This window comes from Caretta caretta, chromosome 6 (genome assembly GCF_965140235.1).
Source record: "Caretta caretta isolate rCarCar2 chromosome 6, rCarCar1.hap1, whole genome shotgun sequence".
NCBI lineage: Eukaryota > Metazoa > Chordata > Testudines > Cheloniidae > Caretta > Caretta caretta.
The window spans coordinates 101,770,966-101,794,864 of NC_134211.1; the positions used below are offsets into that span (position 1 = coordinate 101,770,966).

The following is a 23,899-nucleotide window of genomic DNA, read 5'->3' on the forward strand; positions in this document are numbered from 1 at the left end:
TGTCATGGTCTGTGGTGGCTTTTTTCTCTTTTGTTACATTGTGGCTCCTTGGGATTGGGGGAGACATATTTGAGTTATTGTATTTCTATAAAGTTGAAAATAACTATTATGCATAGAAAATAATTACAAATCCTTTTAGAAGGTTTCATGTTGTTAGTTGAAATTGGGTGTAAAAGATTTTAAGAAGAGAAGAATTCCATTTTGGAACAGTCTAGGAATAATGCCTGTTTTATAAAATGGTTTATTCAGTTCAGTTTGCTGTTCCAAATATGTTCTCATGCCCTGTGGATGGCAAATCACTTATAGTAATAAGAAGAAAAATGTAAAATGCCTGGTCCAAAAAGAAATGCATCTGAATTTTTCTAAACTGGGATTTTCAAAGGATCTTAAGCAAGACAGGCACCCAACTCTTACTGAATTTCCCTGTGCGTGTGGGAACCACTGTAATGCAAATAATAACCTTAATCTGGTTTTCATTATGTAGAATAATCTGGTCCCTTTCCCTGTATAGCATCAGTCACTGGAGGATCTCAAAGCACTTGCTACACATTAAGCCCTGTGTGAATGAATGAAGCCCTGTGTGACACCTGTCTTACTCATGGGGAAACTATGGTAGGAAATCAAAACTGCCCATCTCAGAGCAATCGTAGGGCTGGCAGAGAGCCTGATTGTGAGACCTGTTCTTAGAGAGAACAGGAAATAATATCCCTGGGGCTGGGTAAGCGACGTCCCTAAGTGCTAGAGAGAGGCCAGATGCCGCTCGTTTCCCCCCCCCCTCCCCCCCAGCCAGCCAGGGAGCGTTTGGACCCCGCGCGGAGCCTACATTGTGGCTTGCTCCCAGCTCCGAGGACGGCCTGCCTTTCACCCTAACCCCTGCCCCGGCTGCAGCACGCGCTTGGCGAGGGCAAGTCGCTCCCTGGCCGAGCCTGGGAGGCGTGAGAGAGGCTGGCTCCGCAGCGGCACGTGCTCCTGCCTGCTCCCCGGGGCCTCCCGTCCCCGCGCGCCCGGCGATGCCAAGTGCTAACCTGCGAGTGGATAATTCCTGCGCCATTTAGGGGAGCGGATTAATTTGGCCAGTTAATCCCCCGGCGCGGAGGGGGAGCGGGGAGGGCAGAGCGAAGGCGGGAGGGGCCGAGGGAGGCCAGGGCTCCGGCACATGCGCTTTGCCCAAGGGGCTCGAGGAGCGGCGAGAAAGTTGCCGGGGAGAGCAGCCGGGGAGGGACGGGCGCGGTTGTCACCCCGGAGCTCCCCGCGGGAAGCGGCTCTGCTGGCTCAGCCCCGAGCTGGAGCCGGAGCGCCGAGCCTGCGTCCCGCCTCACGCCGGCCAGGACCCCGCGACCCTCCCGCAGCGCCGGCCGGAGGATGAACTTTACCCGGAGCTGGAGGATGCTGCGCGGGCTGCCCGCGGGAGCCGAGCGGCTGCACTGAGCTCGCCACCGGGCGCCACTCGCACCTGCCGGTGAGAGGAGCATCTGCGGGGCCGGGAGTCCGGGCGCTACCGCTTCCCCCCGCCGCTGCCCAGCCATGGGGGGCGCGGGGCTCCGGGCTCAGCCCTCGCCTTGACAGCTCGAGAGACCCCGGCTGCGGGCTGCACCCGCCTGCGTCTCGGCCCCGCTCCTTGCACGCCTCCCACCTGCGTCTCTCCCCCGGCCCTGGCACGGCTGCCCGGAGCTCTCCCGCTGCCCGCTCCGCAGCGCCCGGAGCTGGCTTCCCTGTGCGTTCAGCCCGCTGGGGATGAAGCCCTCCGCCGGGGGGGCTGCTAAGTGAACCCCACTCGTCTCCTGGGGCTTCCTCGCCCCCTGCCCGCCCGCGTCCTCCCTCCGCTGGCTCCGATGGGGCTGGAAGTGCAGCCCCTCGCCGCCCCCCGCACCATGCTCTTCAAGCTGAGGAAAGTTCGCAAGAGGCGAGAGATGCTGCTGCCGCAACTGGGCTTCATCTGCGCCATCCTCTTCTTTGTGTGGTGCATGTCCAGCCTGCTCTCCAAGCTAGGTAGGTGGCCGCGGGGGGTGAGCAGAGTACAAGCCACTGGACAGCCAGGGATCTCGGGCTGGCTTGGGGCAGTGCCTGGCTGTGCACCGGACCGGGAGGGGGAGGGAGGGGGGGGCTCGCCGTTTGCACGCTACCTCTGCCAGGCTAGCTCATTGTCAGGGGGCAAAGTAGCTCCTGGCTTGTGTATCTTTATTAACTCCGGCCAGAAACATGTTTGTAAAGCGGGGAGGCTGCAGGCAGGTCAGGAAGGATGGGCTGGCTGGGTCCTGGGCTTCTGGTGAGGAGGAGGCACTAAGCTGTTTGGCATTGGCCATAGCATGGAGGCAGCTGGCTTGATTGCCCCCAGACTTGTCCGACAGTAAAAAGTGACAGCTCTGCCCCGCAAGTGAGTGAGTTTGCCTAGATAATGATACTTAATGCCCAGTGTGATTAAAGCAGAGCAGTGCTCAGATAATCACACCTTTTAGCTAGCTGCGTTCTGGGTAGGAGCATTTCACAGTTCATGACTTGGCTCCCTTTTACTGAACAACTTCACTTGCAGTTACGGAGAGGGTGAGAGGACTGGTTTCTCCTCACAAATCATGGTATGTAACAATACCTTGCATTTCTCTAGCACCTTTCATCCAAGGATCCCCAGGCACTATACAAATTTAAACGCATCCCTCCGAGGGGCATAAATATTAAACTCATTTTACAGGTGAGGAAACCCAGCCACAGGAATTACATGCATTGCACAAAGTCATATGGTAGTTTAGTTCCTGAGCCTGAAGTAGAACCCAGGAATCGTGACTTCCATTTGTTTCTCTAGCCACTTGACCACTTACAGAATTTTAAAAAGATCAAGATACAGTATTGCATATCTAGATATAATCTAAAACTACTTCATTTTTCCCAGAGTACCATACTGATTGAACCGATTTTAGGACAAATAATATTGAGAGTCTGATATTGTTTAAATATTTTATATGTTTTAAATTAGTCTGTTATATCTTTTGCACAAGTATATTTAAATTAGGAACTGCTGCATTTCTACGTTATGATCCTGGACTGCATTTCATTCTCCTTTGTTTGCTCAGTTTTTTTCCTGATCACACAGTTTGTGCTTTAAAAATGTAACTTTGGGTCTCAATTCTGCAGGTTGCTCTGCACCTGTGGAGACCCAATGAAGTCAGTGGGGTACTGCACAGGTGCACGGATGCACCCATCAAACTTCCACTGGAATTATTTTTTAAACACAGATTTTAGCTCAAGCTTTAATTTAAGACAATCTGGGTCCTGCAAGAGCAGAGCAGAGCTTTTATTCTCTTAAAGCTGGAGCTAAAATCTGTATTTAAAAACAGTTCCAGTGGAAGTTTTCATGCTTTATAACATTCTCCTGTTCAAACTATTGCCTGTTACAGTTGTTACTTATCTGTGATGACAACAAGTCATTAGTGAAAGAAGTTAGTACTCTACACTCTTATAAGCGTGTTATTGGCTTCAGGTTTTTGGAAATTATTTTGTATTGTAGTCTTAAAAATATACTACAATTTTCTTCATTTTGAACAATTTATCATACCTAGTTCTGATTTTTGTTGCACTGGTTTGTGAAAATAACTAACTGCAGTGTGATTTGGTCATGAGTTTTTGGATGCAAATAAGCTTTCTCAGAACTGATTTTTTTTGTCACAAAATCTTGGTCTGCATGATCAAGTGTATCACGAAAGTTACACTTTAAATTTCAACTGTTACCAACAAGTTCAGCCTACCCTCTCCAGGCAGAAAGGTCTGAGAGAGAAGACGCTGAGAAACCAGAGAAGAAATTACTCTATAAGCTCTCCAGACACAGAGGGGAGATCCTGACTAACCAGGGGAAAGCTGGGTCAGGTACTGTTTTTAGCTGATTAATTTGTAACGAATCATCATATAAACACTGATCGTCAGTTCTCAGTTCGCTGTAATTGTTGCAGCACTAGAACATTTTGGCAATGGCACTGGCCAAACTAACTTTAGGGGCAGATTTTTTCCGTCCTTACTCAGGCAAAATGCCCACTTGTGATGGGGTACACAAGGCCTTTTGTGGCTCCCTGATGGAAGCTATGTGGTCCTACCACACCCCACCCCAGGAAAGGAACAGCCAAGGTGCGTCCTCCAGGCCTCCCTAGACAGGCTGCATAGAACAGCCAATCAGAGCCCAGCAGACTTAGATAAAAGGAGCTGCAGGGCCTGAACAGGCCAGTTCCTGACTGGGACCATAGGATCAAGGAAGGGTGCTCCTTGCTGGTCACTGGAACTTGATGGAACCTCAAGAGAGGTTTTGGTGGCATTGGCATTCAGTGAAGGGAATCTGAGAATTTCAGCCATGAGCTAAGGGTGAGGAGAAAGGGGAATGTGGGAAAAGACCCAGGGAATAGCAGTAGTGAAGTGGAGGCAGCAGTATGTGGCTGCTGTTTATAGGGTCCCTGGGTTGGGACCTGGAATAGGGGTTCCCCCACTGGCCAGTAGCTAAGTGGCTTAAGCCCTGAGATGGGGAGAAGGCTTCTTCAGAAGCCTCATCAACGGGTGGGATTTAAAGGGCCCAGAGATGGGTCTGAAGACCCTGGTGAGGGCAGATGGCATGTTGAACTCTTTGCTATCCCAGAAGGGAGTCAGTCCTTTTTTGACTGTGACAGGGCGTGCCAGGAGCAGGAAAAAGAGTGCAGTGCTATACCCAGCTACTAGGAGGCACTCGAGAGGTGAGTGTCCCCATCACCACTTGGTCCTGGAGGTGGGAACTTTGGGATCACCCCCTGAAATGAGGGGACAATGGAGAATTGAAAAGAGTTCTAGCCCAAAAGCAGCACAGCTCTGCTGAAACTCAGCAGGTGCTAGCTGAAGGGTAACAAGGATCCCAGCAGCCATGACAGACGGGGACACCAAAATTCATACACCTGTTTCTGGGGAGGACTGGGTCTGTGAAGCAAATCTGGGTGTTGCTTCAGCAGTTCAGTAAGGCTCACAGAGAATGGCAGGAGGTGCAGTGGGATCTATAACAGCAGCTAGCCTGGCTAGAGCAGCAGCAGCAGCAGTGCCTGTTATGGATCCTGCAGGGAAGAAGCAGCAATGGCTGCTGATCCTGGGAAGACAAGAAGGATATAGTGGGCTGGAGGCCTGAGGCCTAGCCAAGGAGATGTTATGGTTGTGGACAGATGGGACATTTCAGAAAGGCTTGCCCTTGGGTGAACTGGGGGAAAAGATTGAGTTGCTGGTGTGAACTAAGGGAAGAGCTACAGAAACTCCTCCAGGGCTGATGAAGAGGCATGAGGCCCAGTTGCGGACATGCTCTGCTGTGGTCAATTTGGATGTATTAGGAGGATCTACCCCTATATGAACCATGATAGCAAGAGTGACTCTGGGCAACAGGGTACTGAAAGGGCCTCAAGGGATACTCTGCCAGTTGTCAAAGCTGGGACAGTGGTGGTATGTTTTGCCTCCAGGGTGGCAGGGCATTGAAAATGACTTTGCCCTCATAGAGAAATGAGTGGCAACAAGAGGAAAAAAGAAAAGGAGTACTTGTGGCACCTTAGAGACGAACAAATTTATTTGAGCTTAAGCTTTCGTGAGCTACAGCTCACTTCATCGGATGCATTCAGTGGAAAATACAGTGGGGAGATTTATATACACAGAGAACATGAAACAATGGGTGTTACCATACGCATTGTAAGGAGAGTGATCAGGTAAGGTGAGCTATTACCAGCAGGAGAGCGGGGGAACCTTTACTTAGGCTTGAATAAAGGCTGGGAGTGGATGGGTCATTACACAAAGTAAGACTATTTCCCCGTGTTTATTTCCCCCCCGTTCCTCAGATGTTCTTGTCAACTGCTGGAAATGCCCATCTTGATTATCACTACCAAAGGTTTTCTTCCCCCCGCCCCCCCACCCTGTCTCCTGCTGGTAATAGCTCACTTTACCTGGTCGCTCTCCTTACAGTGTGTATGGTAACACCCATTGTTTCATGTTCTCTGTGTATATAAATCTCCCCACTGTATTTTCCACTGAATGCATCCGATGAAGTGAGCTGTAGCTCACGAAAGCTTATGCTCAAATAAATTTGTTAGTCTCTAAGGTGCTACAAGTACTCCTTTTCTTTTTATGGATACAGACTAACGCGGCTACTACTCTGAAACAAGAGGAAAAGGAGACCCCAAGATCAGGCAAACCAGGGATAGTCAAAGGAGTGACAGTGGAATGGGTGAGCAAGAAAGAATAAGGGTAACCCACAGTGCAAAAGCAGTAGTTACAGGCAAAGGGGATGTAGTGCTGATGGCAGTAGAGAATACACCTCCTCAAAAGGCCTGCACAGTGGGAAATGGGTAGAAATTGGGGAACAAGGTTGTTACCACAGAGAGGAAGTAGGCTGAAGTTGAGGTGAATAGAGAGGCCACAGAGAAGGCTGACTCTCTGTAATCTTGGGAACAGGTGTAGCCAAGATCCAAGAAACAAAGGAGACTGTGTGAAGACTGCACTCTGTAGTGGAGAGATCCTGAAAGGAAGTACAGGGGGCACTCTGGGGGAAGGATCAATTGCACCTGGAAGTGTGCCAGCTACCAAAAAAAAAAAAAAGAGTTAAAGCAGTGAAGCTTGTGCCCTGGTGAAGGCCCAGACTGTTGTCCTTCCAGGGGGAAGCTGTTCAGAACAAAATTTTAGAAGAGGTAGAGCTAGGGCTTAAATAGAATGGAGAGCTCAGTAGAGGGGAGGAGACCCTGGAGGGCGGAACAAAGGGAGTTCCTCTTTGGGAAGAGCCTGAGGAAGGCCAATCCTTTCTGAAGACCTGCCTAGCAAGGTCAGCAACCTACAGGGTGCATGGGGAGCAGGGAAAGTGCGGTACCACGCCCAGCTGCTAGGAGGCACTCGAGAGGTGTGTCCCTGTCACACCACTGAAGATAAACTGCCTGAGTAAGAATTACAGGATCAGACCCCGAGCAACTTTTCGTATAAATTGTACACGATAAGCAGGTAGGGTCATGATGAAAATGATGAGCTTAAAAAGGTCTTTTCTGCCCTTGGTTATAATTATGTCCCTTCCATTAGCAAAAATGTTGACTTTGTTGTAATAGCTGTGTTGGTCCCACAAGATGAGAGAGACAAGGTACTTGAGGCAATATCTTTTTAGACCAACTTCTGTTTTTTGAGCTACACACACTGCTTCTTGCATGCTGTGTTGAGAGAGAAATTTAACGAATTCTGATCTTGCCATACTTGCTTAGGCAAAAATTTTAATGGGAATTTTGCCCCATTAAGGTACGAAGGATCTGAGATTTATTTATGTCTGTCTTTCTGTCTCAACAGATCACCTACAAAATCTGGACTGATTTAGTTGCCAAAATGTTCTAATGCTGACTGGGTCAGTGCCTTACAATATATACACATTGACTTAATCTGTTAAATAAAAAGTAGCTGGAAAAAGTGTGCATGTGATTTTTTTTTTTTTGAGGAAACAATACACACACACACATAAAATCTTGTATATCTGAAGATTTCAACATCTAACTTAGCTTCTCAGTGTTCTTGTTGAATGGATGCATACGTTCCAGTTAAGAAGATATGGGTAGCAATGCTGACAAACACTTTTGCATTTAATATAGGACAAGAATCCACTATTACAGACAAAAATGTTTTGTCAGAAATATGGAGGAACAGAAGATTGATGGCCTCACCTAATGTGACACATGAAGAAAAGAACTGTACAGAGCCAGGTAAAACCCAAAAGCTTTCTGGTATTTTGTAATACCATATTGTGCAGTCATAGCCCAAGCTGCAGTAATGTGTCACTGTGAATATAAAAGTGTCAAACATGGGGGAACGGGGTGGAGAGACTGTGCCGCGTAGAAAAAAGGTTTATGAGCAAAGTAATTGGTGATACTGCTAAGCAACTCAAAGGTTTTATCTACTGAAGCTAAAAGGTAATGTTCAGACATAAAACTGTGTATGAGTCCTCATGCGGCTTGTCTTGGAGGCTGGATCACACACGTTTTCTTTCCTTTTTGGTCATTATTTCTATACATCGTTGTTGCTGCTATGTATGTTGTGTTGGTAGTAATGGTGCACTTCTTTTTGTTAAACCATGGATAGTAAAGGTTACAAGACTGAAATGCTTATTTGGGTTTACAGTACCATTGAATCAATTTCTGTAAGTTTAATGTTGCACTGAGCTATCTGTTCAGGTTCTTAGCTTCCACTAATGTCAGAATTGCTGTCTCTGAAGAGGGAGGAAGAACGAGGGCATTTAAGCATTCACTCTACCTCACCCTATCAGCCCTGGCCATGACAGTGATTGTGTGGCGTGACAGAAGATACTGCCTGATGTGAGTTTGGATCTCTAGTGCTTTCACCCTCCTGTCTGTCTTGCCATTATCATCCCTCCCTTTGTGGTTCATGGTGGGATGGAGGAAGAAAGTTTCATCAACTGCTCCTTGATCAGCCATTAGATGCACCCTCTCTCAAAAACTAACGGCATCAATTCCATAATACTACCAGCCTCTGTTTACTAGAGGGGTTGGAAGTCTGTTGAAGCACTAATGTACCTTTCCATAGGGCTAACATCACTACTGCACATGGGCATTTCTAAGGGTGAAGTGAAAGAGGTTTAACCAGCTTCAGTAGGACAGAAACCTTTATCCGTGTTGATGATGCAGAGTTTCTAACTGGGTTTTGGATATGCGCAAAGAAGTCTGTGGTGTATTTGCACATGTAAAACAGTGACAATTGACTTCACTTTAAAAGTTCTTCATATAGAAGAGCAAAACAAATATCTTTTGGTAAGATCTGGCTATTCCTGATGAATAGTCAAATATTTCTTACTCATGTGCATGTTATGAGCGGAATGCATTAGTATGAGGGTCTGCCCATGCGTACGTGTATGCATGCATGTGCACACATGGAGTCAGTACTGAGCCAACTGAGAAGTACAAGATCCCAGGAAATGGATGAAAGGGATTCCCTCTAAAAGGCTTCAGTATTAATGGGAGTAACCTTTTGGGATGACATGGGAGTTCATTTCCTTACTCTGGAGATTATATATACACGTATGGGGGGAAATCATGTTCCATATGCTGTGTACAGCAAAGGGTGGGGCGGGGGGGGGGGAAGGAATGACTTGAGCAGTGCTGACAAGCTCAGGAATTCAAAAATCATGAAGCAACCCCCGAAAATCATGAAAGACTTTTAAACTAGTTTCCCACCCCCCTAGGTATTTCTCTTGACTTTTTTTTTAGCCTTTAAGGTGCACTTGGGTCACATTTTCAAGCTTTTCTCCACAACTATGAAGGCTGGAAACTTACACTTTTAAAAAAAAAAAGTGTAAAAGCTGAAATTCTCAGTCACATGCCTCCAGGAGCTGGAGCTTTAAGAAAAACACCAAATATTGTGAGACTCACGATAAAATAACAAGATCTGGCAACGCTGCTTAAGTCAGATTTTTTTTAAAGGTGTTACTTGAAGTTAATATTTAAATCAACTTAGCAAGTCATATCACAGGAAGATAGCAGTGGTGTTTTTTAGTCACTTCCCCTTCTACAGCTTGTGTATTGCTTATCTCTAGGTGTATTGTAGGGTGAAGGGAAAAGAGCCTGAGAGAGTGTCTAGATATAAGGCTGCAAATAGAGAAAACATCCCTCCCTCTCTGAAAGTGTGAAGTTTGTAGCTAGAGAGGAAAGATGTCTTTAGAACCTAGGAGCTTTGAAGTGATTATTGTTGACTGAACTTCTTGAGCCTGTGAGACTTTCTATTGTTGCTGTGCTCCTCCTGTCTGTTTTAAAGGCTAGAATGTGAGGCCTGAAACTTTATAAGGCAAAGCAATATGGACCACAAACTCATACATGCTCACTCTTTTGTAACTCTCACATCATCTCTGTGAGATACCCAATAAGTACAATCCCTATTGCAGATATGAGCACTGGGTCACAGAGAGGTTAAGGATCTTGTCCATAGTCCCACAAAGTTTGGGACAAAACCAGTAAATAGTAATTGCTAGTGCCCTACCAAATTCACATACATGAAATCTGGTCTCCCCCATGAAATCTAGTCTTTTGTATATTTTTATCCTATACTATACAGACCTCACGGGGGAGAGCAGCGTTTCTCCAACTGGGGGGTCCCAAGAAGGGAGGAGCCATCAGGCTATTGTAGGGGGGTTGCGGTATTGCCACCTTTACTTCTGTGCTGCCTTCAGAGCTGGGTGGCTGGAGAGTGGTGGATGCCGGCTGGGAGCCAAGCTCTGAAGGCAGGGGCACAGCCAGCAGCAACACAGAAGTAAAGGTGGTGGTACCACACCCTGCCACCCTTATTTCTGCCCTGCTGCTGGTGGCGACGCTACCTTCAGAGCTGAGCTCCCAGCCAGCAGTGGCAGACCTTCCTGCAGCTGGGGGAGGTTCCTGGAAGTGGGTCTGACCTGGACCCGGGAGTGGCCCCTGCAGGAGGAGAGGAAGTCTCGTTCCTTACCAGCCCAGCCAGGACCAGCAGCTGGAGCCTGGCGTACACTAGGAGCCTTGAGCCAGGGCACCCCCCGCCCCGGCTCTGGGCCCAGCACCCTGGCGCTCGGGGGGGGTGGGGGGGGGACGGACGACGCTTCGGGCTGGCTCTGTGTGTGTGTGTGTGTGTGTGTGGACCATGCGCCCCCCACCCCCCAACCATGGCGCCCTGGGAGGTTGCCCACGTCACCCATCCGTAAGGCTGACCCTGCCCTCTCCCTGCAAAGTGAGACCCCCTCCCCCACCATGCCACCCTCACTTCTGCACTGCTGCTGGCGGGGGTGCTGCCTGTGGAGCCACTGCTCTTTGGCCGCCCCCCCGAAGGCAGCACCATCACCAGCAACAGTGCAGAAGTGAGGGCAGCAATACCCCAATCCCCCTACAGTAACCTTGTGACCCTCCCAATGACGCCCTTTTGGGTTGGGACCCCCACGGTTACAACACCGTAAAATTTCAGTTTTAAGTGTCTGAAACACTGAAACTTAGAATCATAGAATATCAGGGTTGGAAGGGACCTCAGGAGGTCATCTAGTCCAACCCCCTGCTCCCCAATTAAATCATCCCAGCCAGGACCTTAACAACTTCTAAGGAAGGAGATTCCACCACCTCCCTAGGTAACGCATTCCAGTGTTTCACCACCCTCCTAGTGAAAAAGTTTTTCCTAATATCCAACCTAAACCTCCCCCACTGCAACTTGAGACCATTACTCCTTGTCCCGTCATCTTCTACCACTGAGAATAGTCTAGAACCATCCTCTCTGGAACCACCTCTCAGGTAGTTGAAAGCAGCTATCAAATCCCCCCCTCATTCTTCTCTTCTGCAGACTAAACAGTCCCAGTTCCCTCAGCCTCTCCTCATAAGTCATGTGTTCCAGACCCCTAATCATTTTTGTTGCCCTTCGCTGGACTCTCTCCAATTTATCCACATCCTTCTTGTAGTGTGGGGCCCAAAGCTGGACACAGTACTCCAGATGAGGCCTCACCAATGTCGAATAGAGGGGGACGATCACTTCCCTCGATCTGCTCGCTATGCCCCTACTTATACATCCCAAAATGCCATTGGCCTTCTTGGCAACAAGGGCACACTGCTGGCTCATATCCAGCTTCTCGTCCACTGTCACCCCTAGGTCCTTTTCCGCAGAACTGCTGCCTAGCCATTCGGTCCCTAGTCTGTAGCTGTGCATTGGGTTCTTCCGTCCTAAGTGCAGGACCCTGCACTTATCCTTATTGAACCTCATCAGATTTCTTTTGGCCCAATCCTCCAATTTGTCTAGGTCCCTCTGTATCCTATCCCTGCCCTCCAGCGTATCTACCACTCCTCCCCGTTTAGTATCATCCACAAATTTGCTGAGAGTGCAAACCACACCATCCTCCAGATCATTTATGAAGATATTGAACAAAACCGGCCCCAGGACCGACCCCTGGGGCACTCCACTTGACACCGGCTGCCAACTAGACATGGAGCCATTGATCACTACCCGTTGAGCCCGACAATCTAGCCAACTTTCTACCCACCTTATAGTGCATTCATCCAGCCCATACTTCTTTAACTTGCTGACAAGAATACTGTGGGAAACCGTGTCAAAAGCTTTGCTAAAGTCAAGAAACAATACATCCACTGCTTTCCCTTCATCCACAGAACCAGTAATCTCATCATAGAAGGCGATTAGATTAGTCAGGCATGACCTTCCCTTGGTGAATCCATGCTGGCTGTTCCTGATCACTTTCCTCTCATGCAAGTGCTTCAGGATTGATTCTTTGAGGACCTGCTCCATGATTTTTCCGGGGACTGAGGTGAGGCTGACTGGCCTGTAGTTCCCAGGATCCTCCTTCTTCCCTTTTTTAAAGATTGGCACTACATTAGCCTTTTTCCAGTCATCCGGGACCTTCCCCGTTCGCCATGAGTTTTCAAAGATAATGGCCAGTGGCTCCGCAATCACAGCTGCCAATTCCTTTAGCACTCTCGGATGCAACTCATCCGGCCCCATGGACTTGTGCACGTCCAGCTTTTCTAAATAGTGCCTAACCACCTCTTTCTCCACAGAGGGCTGGCCATCTATTCCCCATGTTGTGATGCCCAGCGCAGCAGTCTGGGAGCTGACCTTGTTCGTGAAGACAGAGGCAAAAAAAGTATTGAGTACATTAGCTTTTTCCACATCCTCTGTCACTAGGTTGCCTCCCTCATTCAGTAAGGGGCCCACACTTTCCTTGGCTTTCTTCTTGTTGCCAACATACCTGAAGAAACCCTTCTTGTTACTCTTAACTGTTACTCTTAACATCTCTTGCTAGCTGCAACTCCAGGTGTGATTTGGCCTTTGTGATTTCACTCCTGCATGCCCGCGCAATATTTTTATACTCCTCCCTGGTCATATGTCCAACCTTCCACTTCTTGTAAGCTTGTAACTTATGATTTTTAAAACCCAATGACCATGAAATTGACCAAAATTGACCATGAATTTGGTAGGGCCTTAGTAATTGCAGTTCCTGACTCCTAGTGTTGCGCCTAAACCACAAAATTATCCTTCCCATTTTAAGGAAAATCCTGAAAATAGGTTTTAAAACATCCAAGTGCCCAGGGACTGTTTTTTACCCCAAATAACTTCTTTTTATTTGTTCTAAAGACAAAAGTATATGTATATGGTGATAGGTTCTAGGTTTGGGAACTGCTTATTCGTCATCTATCTACTGTGTATCCTACCTACTCTGGCCCCCTTGTATGTTTGTCTGTGTGTACATATCAAATATAAAAGTTTATTTACATGGATGCTTGGGTGTTTGTGCTTGGGGAGGCAAACTTCACAATCCCCGGGGAATGCAAGTTCTTGAGTCCACTAGTTCTCTGTGTCAGCGCTGTGTTGTTTCTGAGCTCCTGCTTTATTCGCTTCCCAGGCAGCCCAGCGCTTCACTCTGCATCTCTTAAGGTCCTCGGCAAAGTTTGTTTTTTTATTTACTTTCTCACCAACATCTATCCAACTCACTTACATGCCAAAATAAAATAGTCTCCTAATTATCAAAAGTTATGGATATAGGTTTTTAAATACCATGAGGATCCTGCAATTGATGACAGTTGTGATAGTTTCAGCCTGGGTAATAGGGAGATGGAGACTCATTAAGATTCTGGAAATCCGAGTGGAGCCTATACTGTCTCAACGTGCCTCTTTTATTGAAGTAGATCACTTTGTATTGTGTACTTTTGCAGACGTTATGGTTGTTGTATCGAACAGAACACTGAAGTCCTGGCAATGCTAGTTACAGAAAGAACCCCAAGGCTGTGAAGGAGGATGGGGAAATATAAAGAATGGGGATCCATATGTGTGGGTTTTTTGTGTTTTTTTTTATATTGGAGAGCTAGAAGGGCATGGGTTTGCCCTTAGTCCATCTGGCCTTCAAATCTTGTTTATCAGTGCTGAAATTCACCAGCGTCTGAGCAGTTGCTGCAAACTCCTTTTTAACAATCGTATGTTCTGTAGTCGTGGGAAGAGGAGTCATTCCCCACACAGACAGTGAGGGTGGATGAGTTGAGAGCAGATGGGATGCACATCATCACCATACCAATCACCCCATCCTATGGAAAGCCACACTGAAAAAGTGCATTATTGCTATTCCTAAGCTAGCAAGAAAAGTCAGTGAGGCTTCCCTCATGAAGGTGTCTCCAGGCTGTTGGCTAGATGCGGGGGTGGGGGAGGAGGAGGAGTTACACCACTTGGAATAAGTAGGGGGTTTGGTCTCCAGCATTCTTGCAAGATTTATATGGATGGCTCAGACTTCAAGAAAGAGCCCAAGGCCCAGCTCTGTAGCTTCCCAATACCCAATTTCTTGGCTTTTTTGGAGTTTTTGTTGGCCAGACATGCCATTCTATCAGCTGCCCCAGGAACATCCCATAAAAGGGGGAGTTTCATCCTGGGGCAGCTAAAAGAATGGCATGTTTGGCCAACAAATCTCTAAAAAGCCAAGAAATTGGGTATTGGGAAGCTACAGAGCCAGGCCTAGGGCTCCTCTGTGGGAGGCTCAGACTTCAAGAAAATCTTGCAAGGATGCTGGAAACTGAACCCTCTGACGGATGGGAGTTACTCCACTTGGAATAAGCAAATAACCTGCTTTGAAAAGGTGCATTATTGCTGCTACTCTGTAGCTCCCCATAGGATGGGGTGATTGAACCTCAAGTTAGTAAGAAAACCATCAGAAAGGAATGGTCATTAGTATCTTCGTGGTTCTAATCCATTTACAACCACCTTTTTTGCCTTATCCAAATTCTTATTGCCATCTGCCAGTGGTCGCAGTAGCTCACAGTGCCATCTGCCCACCATGGCTGACTTACAGATTCTCTACTCCTGATACCACAATGCCTCCTGTTTCAAAATGCTCCCACAATCTCCGTTTTCTCCAGAACTCTGAGTAACATTTTGAGAGTACTTACAAGTGAGGAGTGATTAGAATGTTTCTAAGTGGAAGACATACAGCAACATCCAATCATGTGACTCAGCTGAATCAATAGAATATTGGAGCAATTGATTTGGATTGCTTCCAACACAGAAAACATTCTCTACTAATAACTGCACTGAATAGGACAACACTTCAATAATTTGCCATGGATTAGGAATAATAAATATATTAGCATAAATTGCTGTTCGTACTCGTCTCCAACTAATTTGTGGGCTGCTTTGAAATGGAAGTTATGACTTTGTCTAGAGACCCCGCCCTGGACAGTTCATGAGCTATGTTGATTTACAACAGCTGAGGATGTGGCTTAGTGTGCCACTCCTATGGATATAAATGGGTACAGATGAAGGATGGCTCAGGGGCAGGGTATGGCTCAACATTTATTTCAGATTTTCACCTTTCCTTTTTTAAAAAAATAATAAGGTACATTGTAGCAATCAATTCTCTACGCTTGGTGGAGGAAAAAAAATCACAATACACAAAATCCCTCATACAATGTGCTTGCTAGCAGCAGGTGCACCTTTCGCCTTCCTCTGCAGCATGGAGCACTTGCTGGTTGAACTAGAGTAAATGATGGATTCTCTGTGACTTGAAGTCTTCAAATCAAGATTTGAGGACTTCAGCAACTCAGCCAGAGATTATGGACCTGTTGCAGTAGTTGGTGGGTAAGTTTCTGTGGCCTATGATGTGCTGTAGGTCAGAGTAGATGATCATGATGGCCTCTCTGGCCTTAAAGGCTGAGTCCGCCGTCAAAGCATAGAGAGAAAACAAAAGTGGCAGACTCTGATCTCCATTATACCAGTGTAAATTCACAGTAACTCAGACTTAAGTGACACATATGCTGATAATAAACATTATTCCTCTGCCTGTAGAATATACCTCCCCTTTTCACCCAGTACCTTTTTAAGGTGTTTGGTTTTTTTTGTTTTTAAAAAGCTGTAACAGTCTAGCCTAGATCATATTCCCAGTTTGCAACAAATGATCTTTTTCCCAAATGATGACTGAATTTGGAAAGTTTTTTTTTTAGCATTTTAATGTAAAAGCTGTAACATGATCCACTGTTATTACCATGCTTAAACATAGTATTTCTTTAAAATCAGTGTGAACAGTATTTTTGAATAGACAAGGGACATTCTTATGTTTAAGACTCTGATTCAGGCGATCTGGGTTCACTTCTCAGATCAGCCACTCCCTGTGTGGCCTTAATTAGGTCACTTAATATATAACCTCAGTTCCTCATCTGTAAAATGGGGATGATAATTTTTTTTCTCCTGTGCTTTCATTATAAGACAATCTAGTGAGCTCATCAAGGGCCAACGTGCCTCTCATTGTCCCTGTACAGTGCCTACAGAATAGGGCTCTTACCTCACTATTGTCATACAAAAATCGGTATTATGCTCTGCAAATGCTCCTTTTCTTTCATAACTACTCCACCATTTCTGTTCTGAGGCATAGAAAATGAACAACCACACTAATACCATTGATTTATCAACAATATGCAAGTTTTGACTTCACATGTTACTATAGTCACATCTTTTAAACTCCCAAAGTCCCAGCCAGTAACTTGGCAAATTTTAATCTTAGTCTTAGGCTAAAAGAGACTGAAAACAAGGTAATGCACAAGAGTTCTTGGTTTCAGATACAAATTCTTAGATGGAGAGAGCAACTCTCTCTATACACATGCTACAAAAATATTTACTAACCAGCAAGCACAAAACTTATTCCAGTTGCTAGTTGTCATCTTGTCTTGTAAAAAGTAGTCTCTGGACTCTCTCTTGACCCTGTAGATGCTGAGTGCTGAGCTCTATCAATTGGAATCTCACGTGGATGTTTTCTGTTTCCTGGGGAAGTTAGATTTGTGATTTAAATGCATTTATAGTGGACTTGTTGCGGGCAACTCTCAAACACTTAATGGCAGATTGTTCTTGTTTAGGGAACTTGGAAGCCAATCAGAATTTACTCCTAGAATTAGGTTCTGACATTTCATGTCAGGCTTATTGATGGGTGTGTTAGAGGAGCAGGCAGGAGGAAGATGCCATTGAAGTTGTAAGGGCAGAAATGGTCTTGTTCATGTGTTTTTGTTGTTGTTGTTATTATTATTATTCTTGTGAAATAATTTCTGCAAAGAGCTTAATCTGAATCTGAGCTAGAATTCCAGGAACAACCAATCACCTGCCCAAACTGTTTTCTTCCCAATGTTCAATTAAAACTCATGCCTGAAACATTAAAAAGCAGTGAAACAGATCTCTCTGCATTTTGGCACAACCTGCTAGCAGGGTTCCCTTGAGAGCGAGATCACAAGATGAACTCCAGGGTAACTTATCCATTTCCCAGGTCTAGATGCCTAGACTGCAGGAGGTAGTTAAATGCACAGTAACTATATATCTAACTAAACCTGGCATTCAGCAATACGGTAAACAAATGACATTTATTTGTTTCCTCTGTTTTTACTATATATACCTCTATTGTTGAACTTTACAAGTATAACATGATACAATCACTATTTCATGTGACTATTTCATGTGACTCATGTTCACATACTGTTAATTTTTCTATGGTATTGAACATATTATATGGATAACGTCATTCTTAAAAGGTAAGTCTCTGTTTAAATTGGAAATGATCCTGAACCAAAATCACAGAAACCCAAATCTGGGAAAGTTCAGAACTGAATCTGAACTTTGTGGGTGGATGCTCTCACTCTCTCCAATGGTCTGAACCAAAGCACCAGCTTTGAATACCTTAGAACTCTAACTATGGCTTTAGATCTAAACTGTGCAGTTTGAGCCCAGCTCTAATATTTAGATCTTAGGTTCATATGGCTGCATCACCATGTATGTGAGGACCTCACAATACTCCTGTAAGGTAGGATTGTACTATTATCCCTATTTTGCTGTTGAGAAACAGAGGCTATATAAGTGACTTGCCCAAGGTCCCATATAAAATCTTGGGCAGAGTATGGATTTGAACCTAGGTCTTCTGAGTCCCAACCTAACACCTTACTTATAGGACTATCTCCTTTAAAAAATAAAAAATAGCTCTGTTTTAGGGCCCCAGAAAAATACTCACTTGCATCAATGGGACAGGACTGGACTCCTGGGCTGAGATTTCTCAAAATTAATGTTAATAAAACTTGGGCATCCAAATCTCCTTAAGCAGCTTTGAAAATCTCAACCTTCATTAGAAACTGTGCATGTGTGTATTTTGGATATACTTTTCTCCTCTAGTGTTGCTGTTTAGCTAGGCTCTTACTGATTCCTCCTACACTAAATCCACATGAAGAAAAGGAGTACTTGTGGCACCTTAGAGACTAACAAATTTATTTGAGCATAAGCTTTCGTGAGCTACAGTTCATGACTAACACGGCTGCTACTCTAAATCCACAGGGAAATTCTTGACAGAATTTGGTAGAAAGGCTGTATTTACATCTACCAGCCTTATACATACTTACTTACTTTTGTACTTTTTGCCCACCTTTGCCATTATTATTGTCCCTGATACATAGCCAGGTGTTGCAGTCATGATGGAAAATGCTCCCATCTTTCTGTATCATGCATAGTTACATTCATACTTCGCTCCACTGTTCTTGAAAATTGGGGTTGAAAAGGCACCATAAATGTTAATTCATGCTTCAGAGGTCAGCATAGGACAACGTATTTATGAGATGCTGGATTGCTTGATAGATTTTTAAAACATTGTAACCATTATTTGATTTTAAATAGGTGGCTCTGGTTTGTGACGGCCCTGGTCCTACCCTGTGTATTATATTTAAGTGCCGTACTTTCCAGTCTTGTTTGACTTTCTTGCTTGCTTGTCCTGATTCTCCTAGTGCCTGTCATTAAATCCCTCTTTTTTTATCTTTCCTTGGGTAAGATTAGGCTATCTAGATGGGGGGGGGGGTAATGGGAAAGGAAATGCTCCCTTAAAATAGATGGTCTCAATTCTTAAAATGCCCAGAAAATGCTGTGGATGACAGTATGGTCCCTTTAAAGATCTCTCTTGATCAACTGATTTTTGAGTCAGCCAGGGAAGATTCTGTGTTTCCTTGTACTGAGTGAGATCCCTGAAATTTTTTTCAATATCATTCTGAAGTGCCCAATGGAAACGAGCTAGATGGTATCCCAAATTCAGGTCTTATAGCTTTGAAATGCCTAATGTTCCTGTTACTGAGTGGCTAATTTCCCCAGGGAAATTGAAAGAAACCTTTGTGGCTTGGTAGACCATATAGCTCATAGAGCTTCTAAAGGCCAGTAACCATGAAGGCTCACTTGGGCTGGATAAGACACACATGCTTTATGCACTTATTGTGTGGCCTCTCCATAGATCAGGAGGGAATCAGTTTCTTTTATGAAGCTCTATTTTAGCACAATTACATTTTTGGCTTGAAAAGTTTTGTTTGCATTGAAAATTGGCAGATCTTCACTGATGGCTCTTCTTTGGATTGTACAGAAATCTCATTCTTTGCTTTCAAATTATTCCGTTAGTTGAGGTCACTTAAAGTTATTGTGGTTTGAAATTTTGATTTTTATCTAACATTTTGTTGTCTCCCTCGAGCTTAGCCCCTTCAAGCTTCCTAAAGTGACCTTTGCTTCAAAATGTGTACTCTGGCTATATTTAAAGAAACATGTATTGCTAGCTCAACTCTGCTCCCACTGACATCAATAAAAGGTTAGGGGTGCGTGTGTTTTGGCCACTGACTTAATTGAGAGTATGACTTGCCCATCTTTCTTCAGGTGTTCATGATTCTATGCAGAAGTAATGCTCAATGGAGAATTAAGATAATTGTAATACACATAATAAATAAATTATTGATGAGCTCTAATCAAGGATCAGGGCCCCACTGTGCCAGGTGATGTACAAATATGTAATTAGAAGACAGTCCCTGCCCCAGAGTACTCCCAACTTAAGTTTATGACAAGATGCAACAGGTAGATGAAATTGACAATATTGTCTGGAGTGGAAAAAGCATTGTAAACCATGCTGTGTGCATGTTAATCCATACTTTGGAAGCCAGTTTAGGACAGAGATTTTATGATATGTTGGATTGCCTGGTAGATTTTGAACCACTAACTTTATGTGATAGTGTAATGTTTTAAATAGGTGTTTCGGGGTGGGGAGGGCATGAGAGAAAAGGGCAGTTGTCTTGGTTTATGGCAAAAGTAAGTCTTTAGGAGGAAATCCAAATGATGGCTTTACAGAATTTGACTGCATTTTGAGTGTCCCCGCACTCACCCTTCCCCCACATAAGGGATGGCTGGCAGCTGACACTAGCATCATTGGCAGAGTGGAGGTGGGGGTCAGCAGTGCAATAAGGTAATAGATATGATAGGTGGGGAGAGATTAAATCATGAAGGGCTTTAAAGGTGATTCCTAGAAGTGCACTGTGGAGAAGGGAGAAGCCAGTGGAAGCATACAAAGAGCTGGAGAGGGCAGAATGATGAACCAGGGAACTTGCAACTACTGCCTTACTTTAAAACTGGTTTGGACTTTGGAAAACAAACGTAGAAAAATCATCATGCTTTCAAACGTGTAGGGATAAGTTCCACTGACAACTAGACTTCACTGAAGAAAAGACATTTAAATGGCTCAATTTTTAAAAATTGATGCAAGGTGTCTGTTTTCCTCTTTGTCCAACAGAAATACACCAACACATTTGAAATATAGGTAAAGTTTGGCTCATGTAAGAGGCATTTTAAAAGGCAATAAAGTAAAATGCCATCATCTGAAAGCCTGGACTTGATTCTCTGTCATTGAAGATAATGGACTAAAAATCCTATTTCTATTGTTTTTACTGTATTTGTGAATGTGTCAATGAATTGTCTCAGAAATAGACTGTCCACTCTCCAGGCCAAAAGTATTCCATGAAGGTGTCGGCAGTAAAAGTGGCATCACTGCTATTAAAACAGGGAAGCAAACTTTAAGGCATTAAAGACTGATGGATTCCTTTTTCTTTAAAGTCAGCAAACACTGCAGACATTAGAGTGAGAAACATTATGGCAGAGGCACTGACTCTGTGGGTGCTCCGGGGCTCAAGCACCCATGGGGGGGGAAATAGGGAGCACTCAGCACCCACCAGCCACAGGGGTTCTGGCCCTGGGACTGGCCCCTGATCAGCTGTTCGGCAGGTGGGAGGCGCTCGGGAGAGGAGGGGCAAAGAGGAAGGAGCGGTGGGGGAGTGGGGCCTCAGGGGGGAGGAGGCAGAGTGGGGTGGGAAGAGCCCAAGTGAGGGTGGGGCCTTGGGGGAAAGGGTGGAGTGGGGGCGGGAAAAGGTGGACTGAGGATGGGACCTTGAGGGAAGGGACAGAGTAGGGACACAATAGGGGGTGGAGCACCCTCCGGGAAAAATGCAAGTCAGCACCTGTGCATTATGGCCTTAAACAGGATTGAATTCATCCCTGCTGTAGGTCCATTGACATGTGAATACAGTGGGGTGGAGTCTCTAGGTAGAAGCAATGGGGTGTGTACATATGAGCACATTTATTTAAAGCTTCCCTTTTAATAACTTTTTGCATGAACTTAGTGCTGGTGGCAGGCATTACATTAATACCCCTGGAGAGTGAAGTCCTCCGTTTCACCAGAGAGCAGGTGCAGCACAAACAACCAGTGCTGTCCTTCCAACAGTGTCCTGCCAATGTGCCTCATCACCTCTGGGAATGTGTTGAGTCTCCACACCCACTCAGTCATTGGCTTCTCTTATGAGACTGCCAACTGTGGTGTAGACCCTTGTTCAGTTGGACGAGGGATTGACATAAGTACTTTAAAACCATTGAATGGTGAAATTAAGTACGTGTGGTTGCAGGGAAACCAGTTATTTTTGAAGAGAGACCTGAGTTTCCAGATACGCATAGTTCTAAGGGACAAGTTATGAAAAATATAAAAAGTGGAACTTTTTTTTAACTTTGGAAGCTTAGCAGTACAAAACCAGTACGGGAGGAGGAATGGATTTTTCAGTTTTTGTGATTCAGTATGAGCTTTGAACTTAATGATGTTGTTCTAACCTGAAATACTGAATCTCTAAGACAATTTTATGGTACCATAAGTTTCTTTAGGGGCAGACCTCAGCTGCTGTAAACTGTTATAGCTCCCTTGAAATCACTAAAGCTATGATGATTTATACCAGGTGAGGATCTGCCCCTTAGACTCCATGGAGCTGGATGTTGAGAATTTGCTTATAGTTTAGTTTTTCTGAATGTAATTATTCTGGGATGAGCATTGTGTCATCCTAGATAATGCTTTGGTGGAATTGACTAAGATCTTCCTTGTCTGTCACTCTGATTATGTCATGCCCCCTTTTTGAATCCCTCCACTGACTCCGTTTGCCACTGCATCAAATTCAAGCTATGCTATTACACTTCAATTCCAAGTCTTTCCCTCCATACTTATCTGCTCTGGGCTCTTGTATATGTTCCTTGCTAATTCCTCCACTCTGCCAGTAATACCAGATTTGAATGTCCATGGATCCTCTTCTCCCACTCTGTTTCCCTCATGGACAGAATGCCCTCCCTGAACTAATCTGGAAAGCAGCTATTCTCTGCTCCTCCAAATCTGTTCTCACAAACCACTCCTGTCATGATTCTTTCAAGAAATCAGCCAGCTAATGTTGGATGGTTTGAGAGAGAGGCACATGATTAATATTTTATTATTAAAACAGTAGCATGTAGAGGCCCAACTGAGATTGCGGGCTCCATTGCCCCAGGTGCTGTCCAAATACATAGACAGTCCCTGTTCCAAAGAGTGTGCAATGTAAACAGACAAGTCGAAGGGTGGGAAGGTAACAATGGTAAACAAAGGTAAAATGACTTGCCCAGGTCAGTGGCAAAGCTAGAAATTTTTTTATCAAGCTGTATTCATAGCAAGTCCATATCAGCTGTGAGATCTACTGTTACCCACATCCTCTCCTCCCCCCCACCTGTCACATCCTCTTTTCTCACTCCCCTAATGCACATGATTTCTAACTGGAATGTAAGCAATGTCTTTCTACATGGTTTTTACGACACCTAGCAGAATAGGGCACTGATCCTGCTGGCCCTATGAATATGAAATAATTTATAATACATAAGTGTATTTTCAGTGTGTTTAGGAAGTCGCAGTAAAGTGGAGTGAGAGTCCAGAACTGCTTCACTGCACTTAAAACTTTCACTCTTCTGAAGCTCATAGTTTATAAAGTGAATTTTCAAGCTGCTCCCTGAGGAGTGCAGCAATTATCTTTTACCATATAGATATTCAGTGCTATATTCAAAGTGATTATCACCTCCTGCTCCTACTCTCTTCTGGCTGAGAGGAAGAAGAGATCTATAACATGTAGGGAGGAGTGAAGCAGAATCCCTGAATGACTACATTTCCACAGTTGTTCCCGGTGGGGTATGAAGAGGTATCTGGCTGGCTTACATATAGCTGCTTCCCAAAGGAGTAAGACATGGCCTTCTATGGTAGGTCGTCGCCACACAGTTAACCCAGGCTCCTACATTAGTTTTAGCCCGAACCCCTCTACCACCCACACAGAAAAACCTGTTGTGACACTGCACCCTATATTCTTCACTGATATTATCATTATGATTATTATGTCATGATCATAACATATTTTATGCAAGATAAGTCATGTGAGGTGTCATTGGAAATGTTATGGTTTGCTGAATATGATTATCCTATTTGTATGCATGTATCGTTTTTGTATCTGAATTTATGAATATTGACTATGTATCTGTATTTCAAAATGTAGTTACACCTGGGCAACACCCACTAGGCAAAATGCTCTCAGCCTAGATGGCTGGCAGGGAAGGGTCCATTCAGCTTAATGAGCCGTTAGGAAGAAACAGTAGGCCTTAGGAGAAGCTTATCTCCCGCCTGGGGAGCCTTCCTGAGGATGCTACAGACAGCCTCCAAGTAATGGCTGCTGTGGCACAACAGGGACATGTGACCAGGTCACCTGGTGCTGGATTCCATCTTGGGAAGTCAGTATGTTTCCACTGACTGGCGTGGGAACAA

The 23,899-nt window shown here is 45.1% G+C and overlaps 1 protein-coding gene across 2 annotated transcripts in view; it reads left to right on the top strand.

Moving 5' to 3' along the window:
* The first annotated feature begins 1,128 nt into the window (after positions 1-1,128).
* The window catches only part of SLC24A4 (solute carrier family 24 member 4), a 138,977-nt gene continuing 116,206 nt past the window's right edge, over positions 1,129-23,899 (top strand). Inside the window, exons 1-2 of one of the 2 annotated variants that reach the window (XM_048853350.2) lie at positions 1,129-1,989; positions 7,593-7,703. In XM_048853350.2, the coding sequence (XP_048709307.2) occupies positions 1,833-1,989; positions 7,593-7,703 (268 nt within the window). In that variant the 5' untranslated portion in view covers positions 1,129-1,832. The remainder of the gene's footprint in view (positions 1,990-7,592; positions 7,704-23,899) is intronic. The other variant, XM_048853351.2, reaches the window with a different exon arrangement.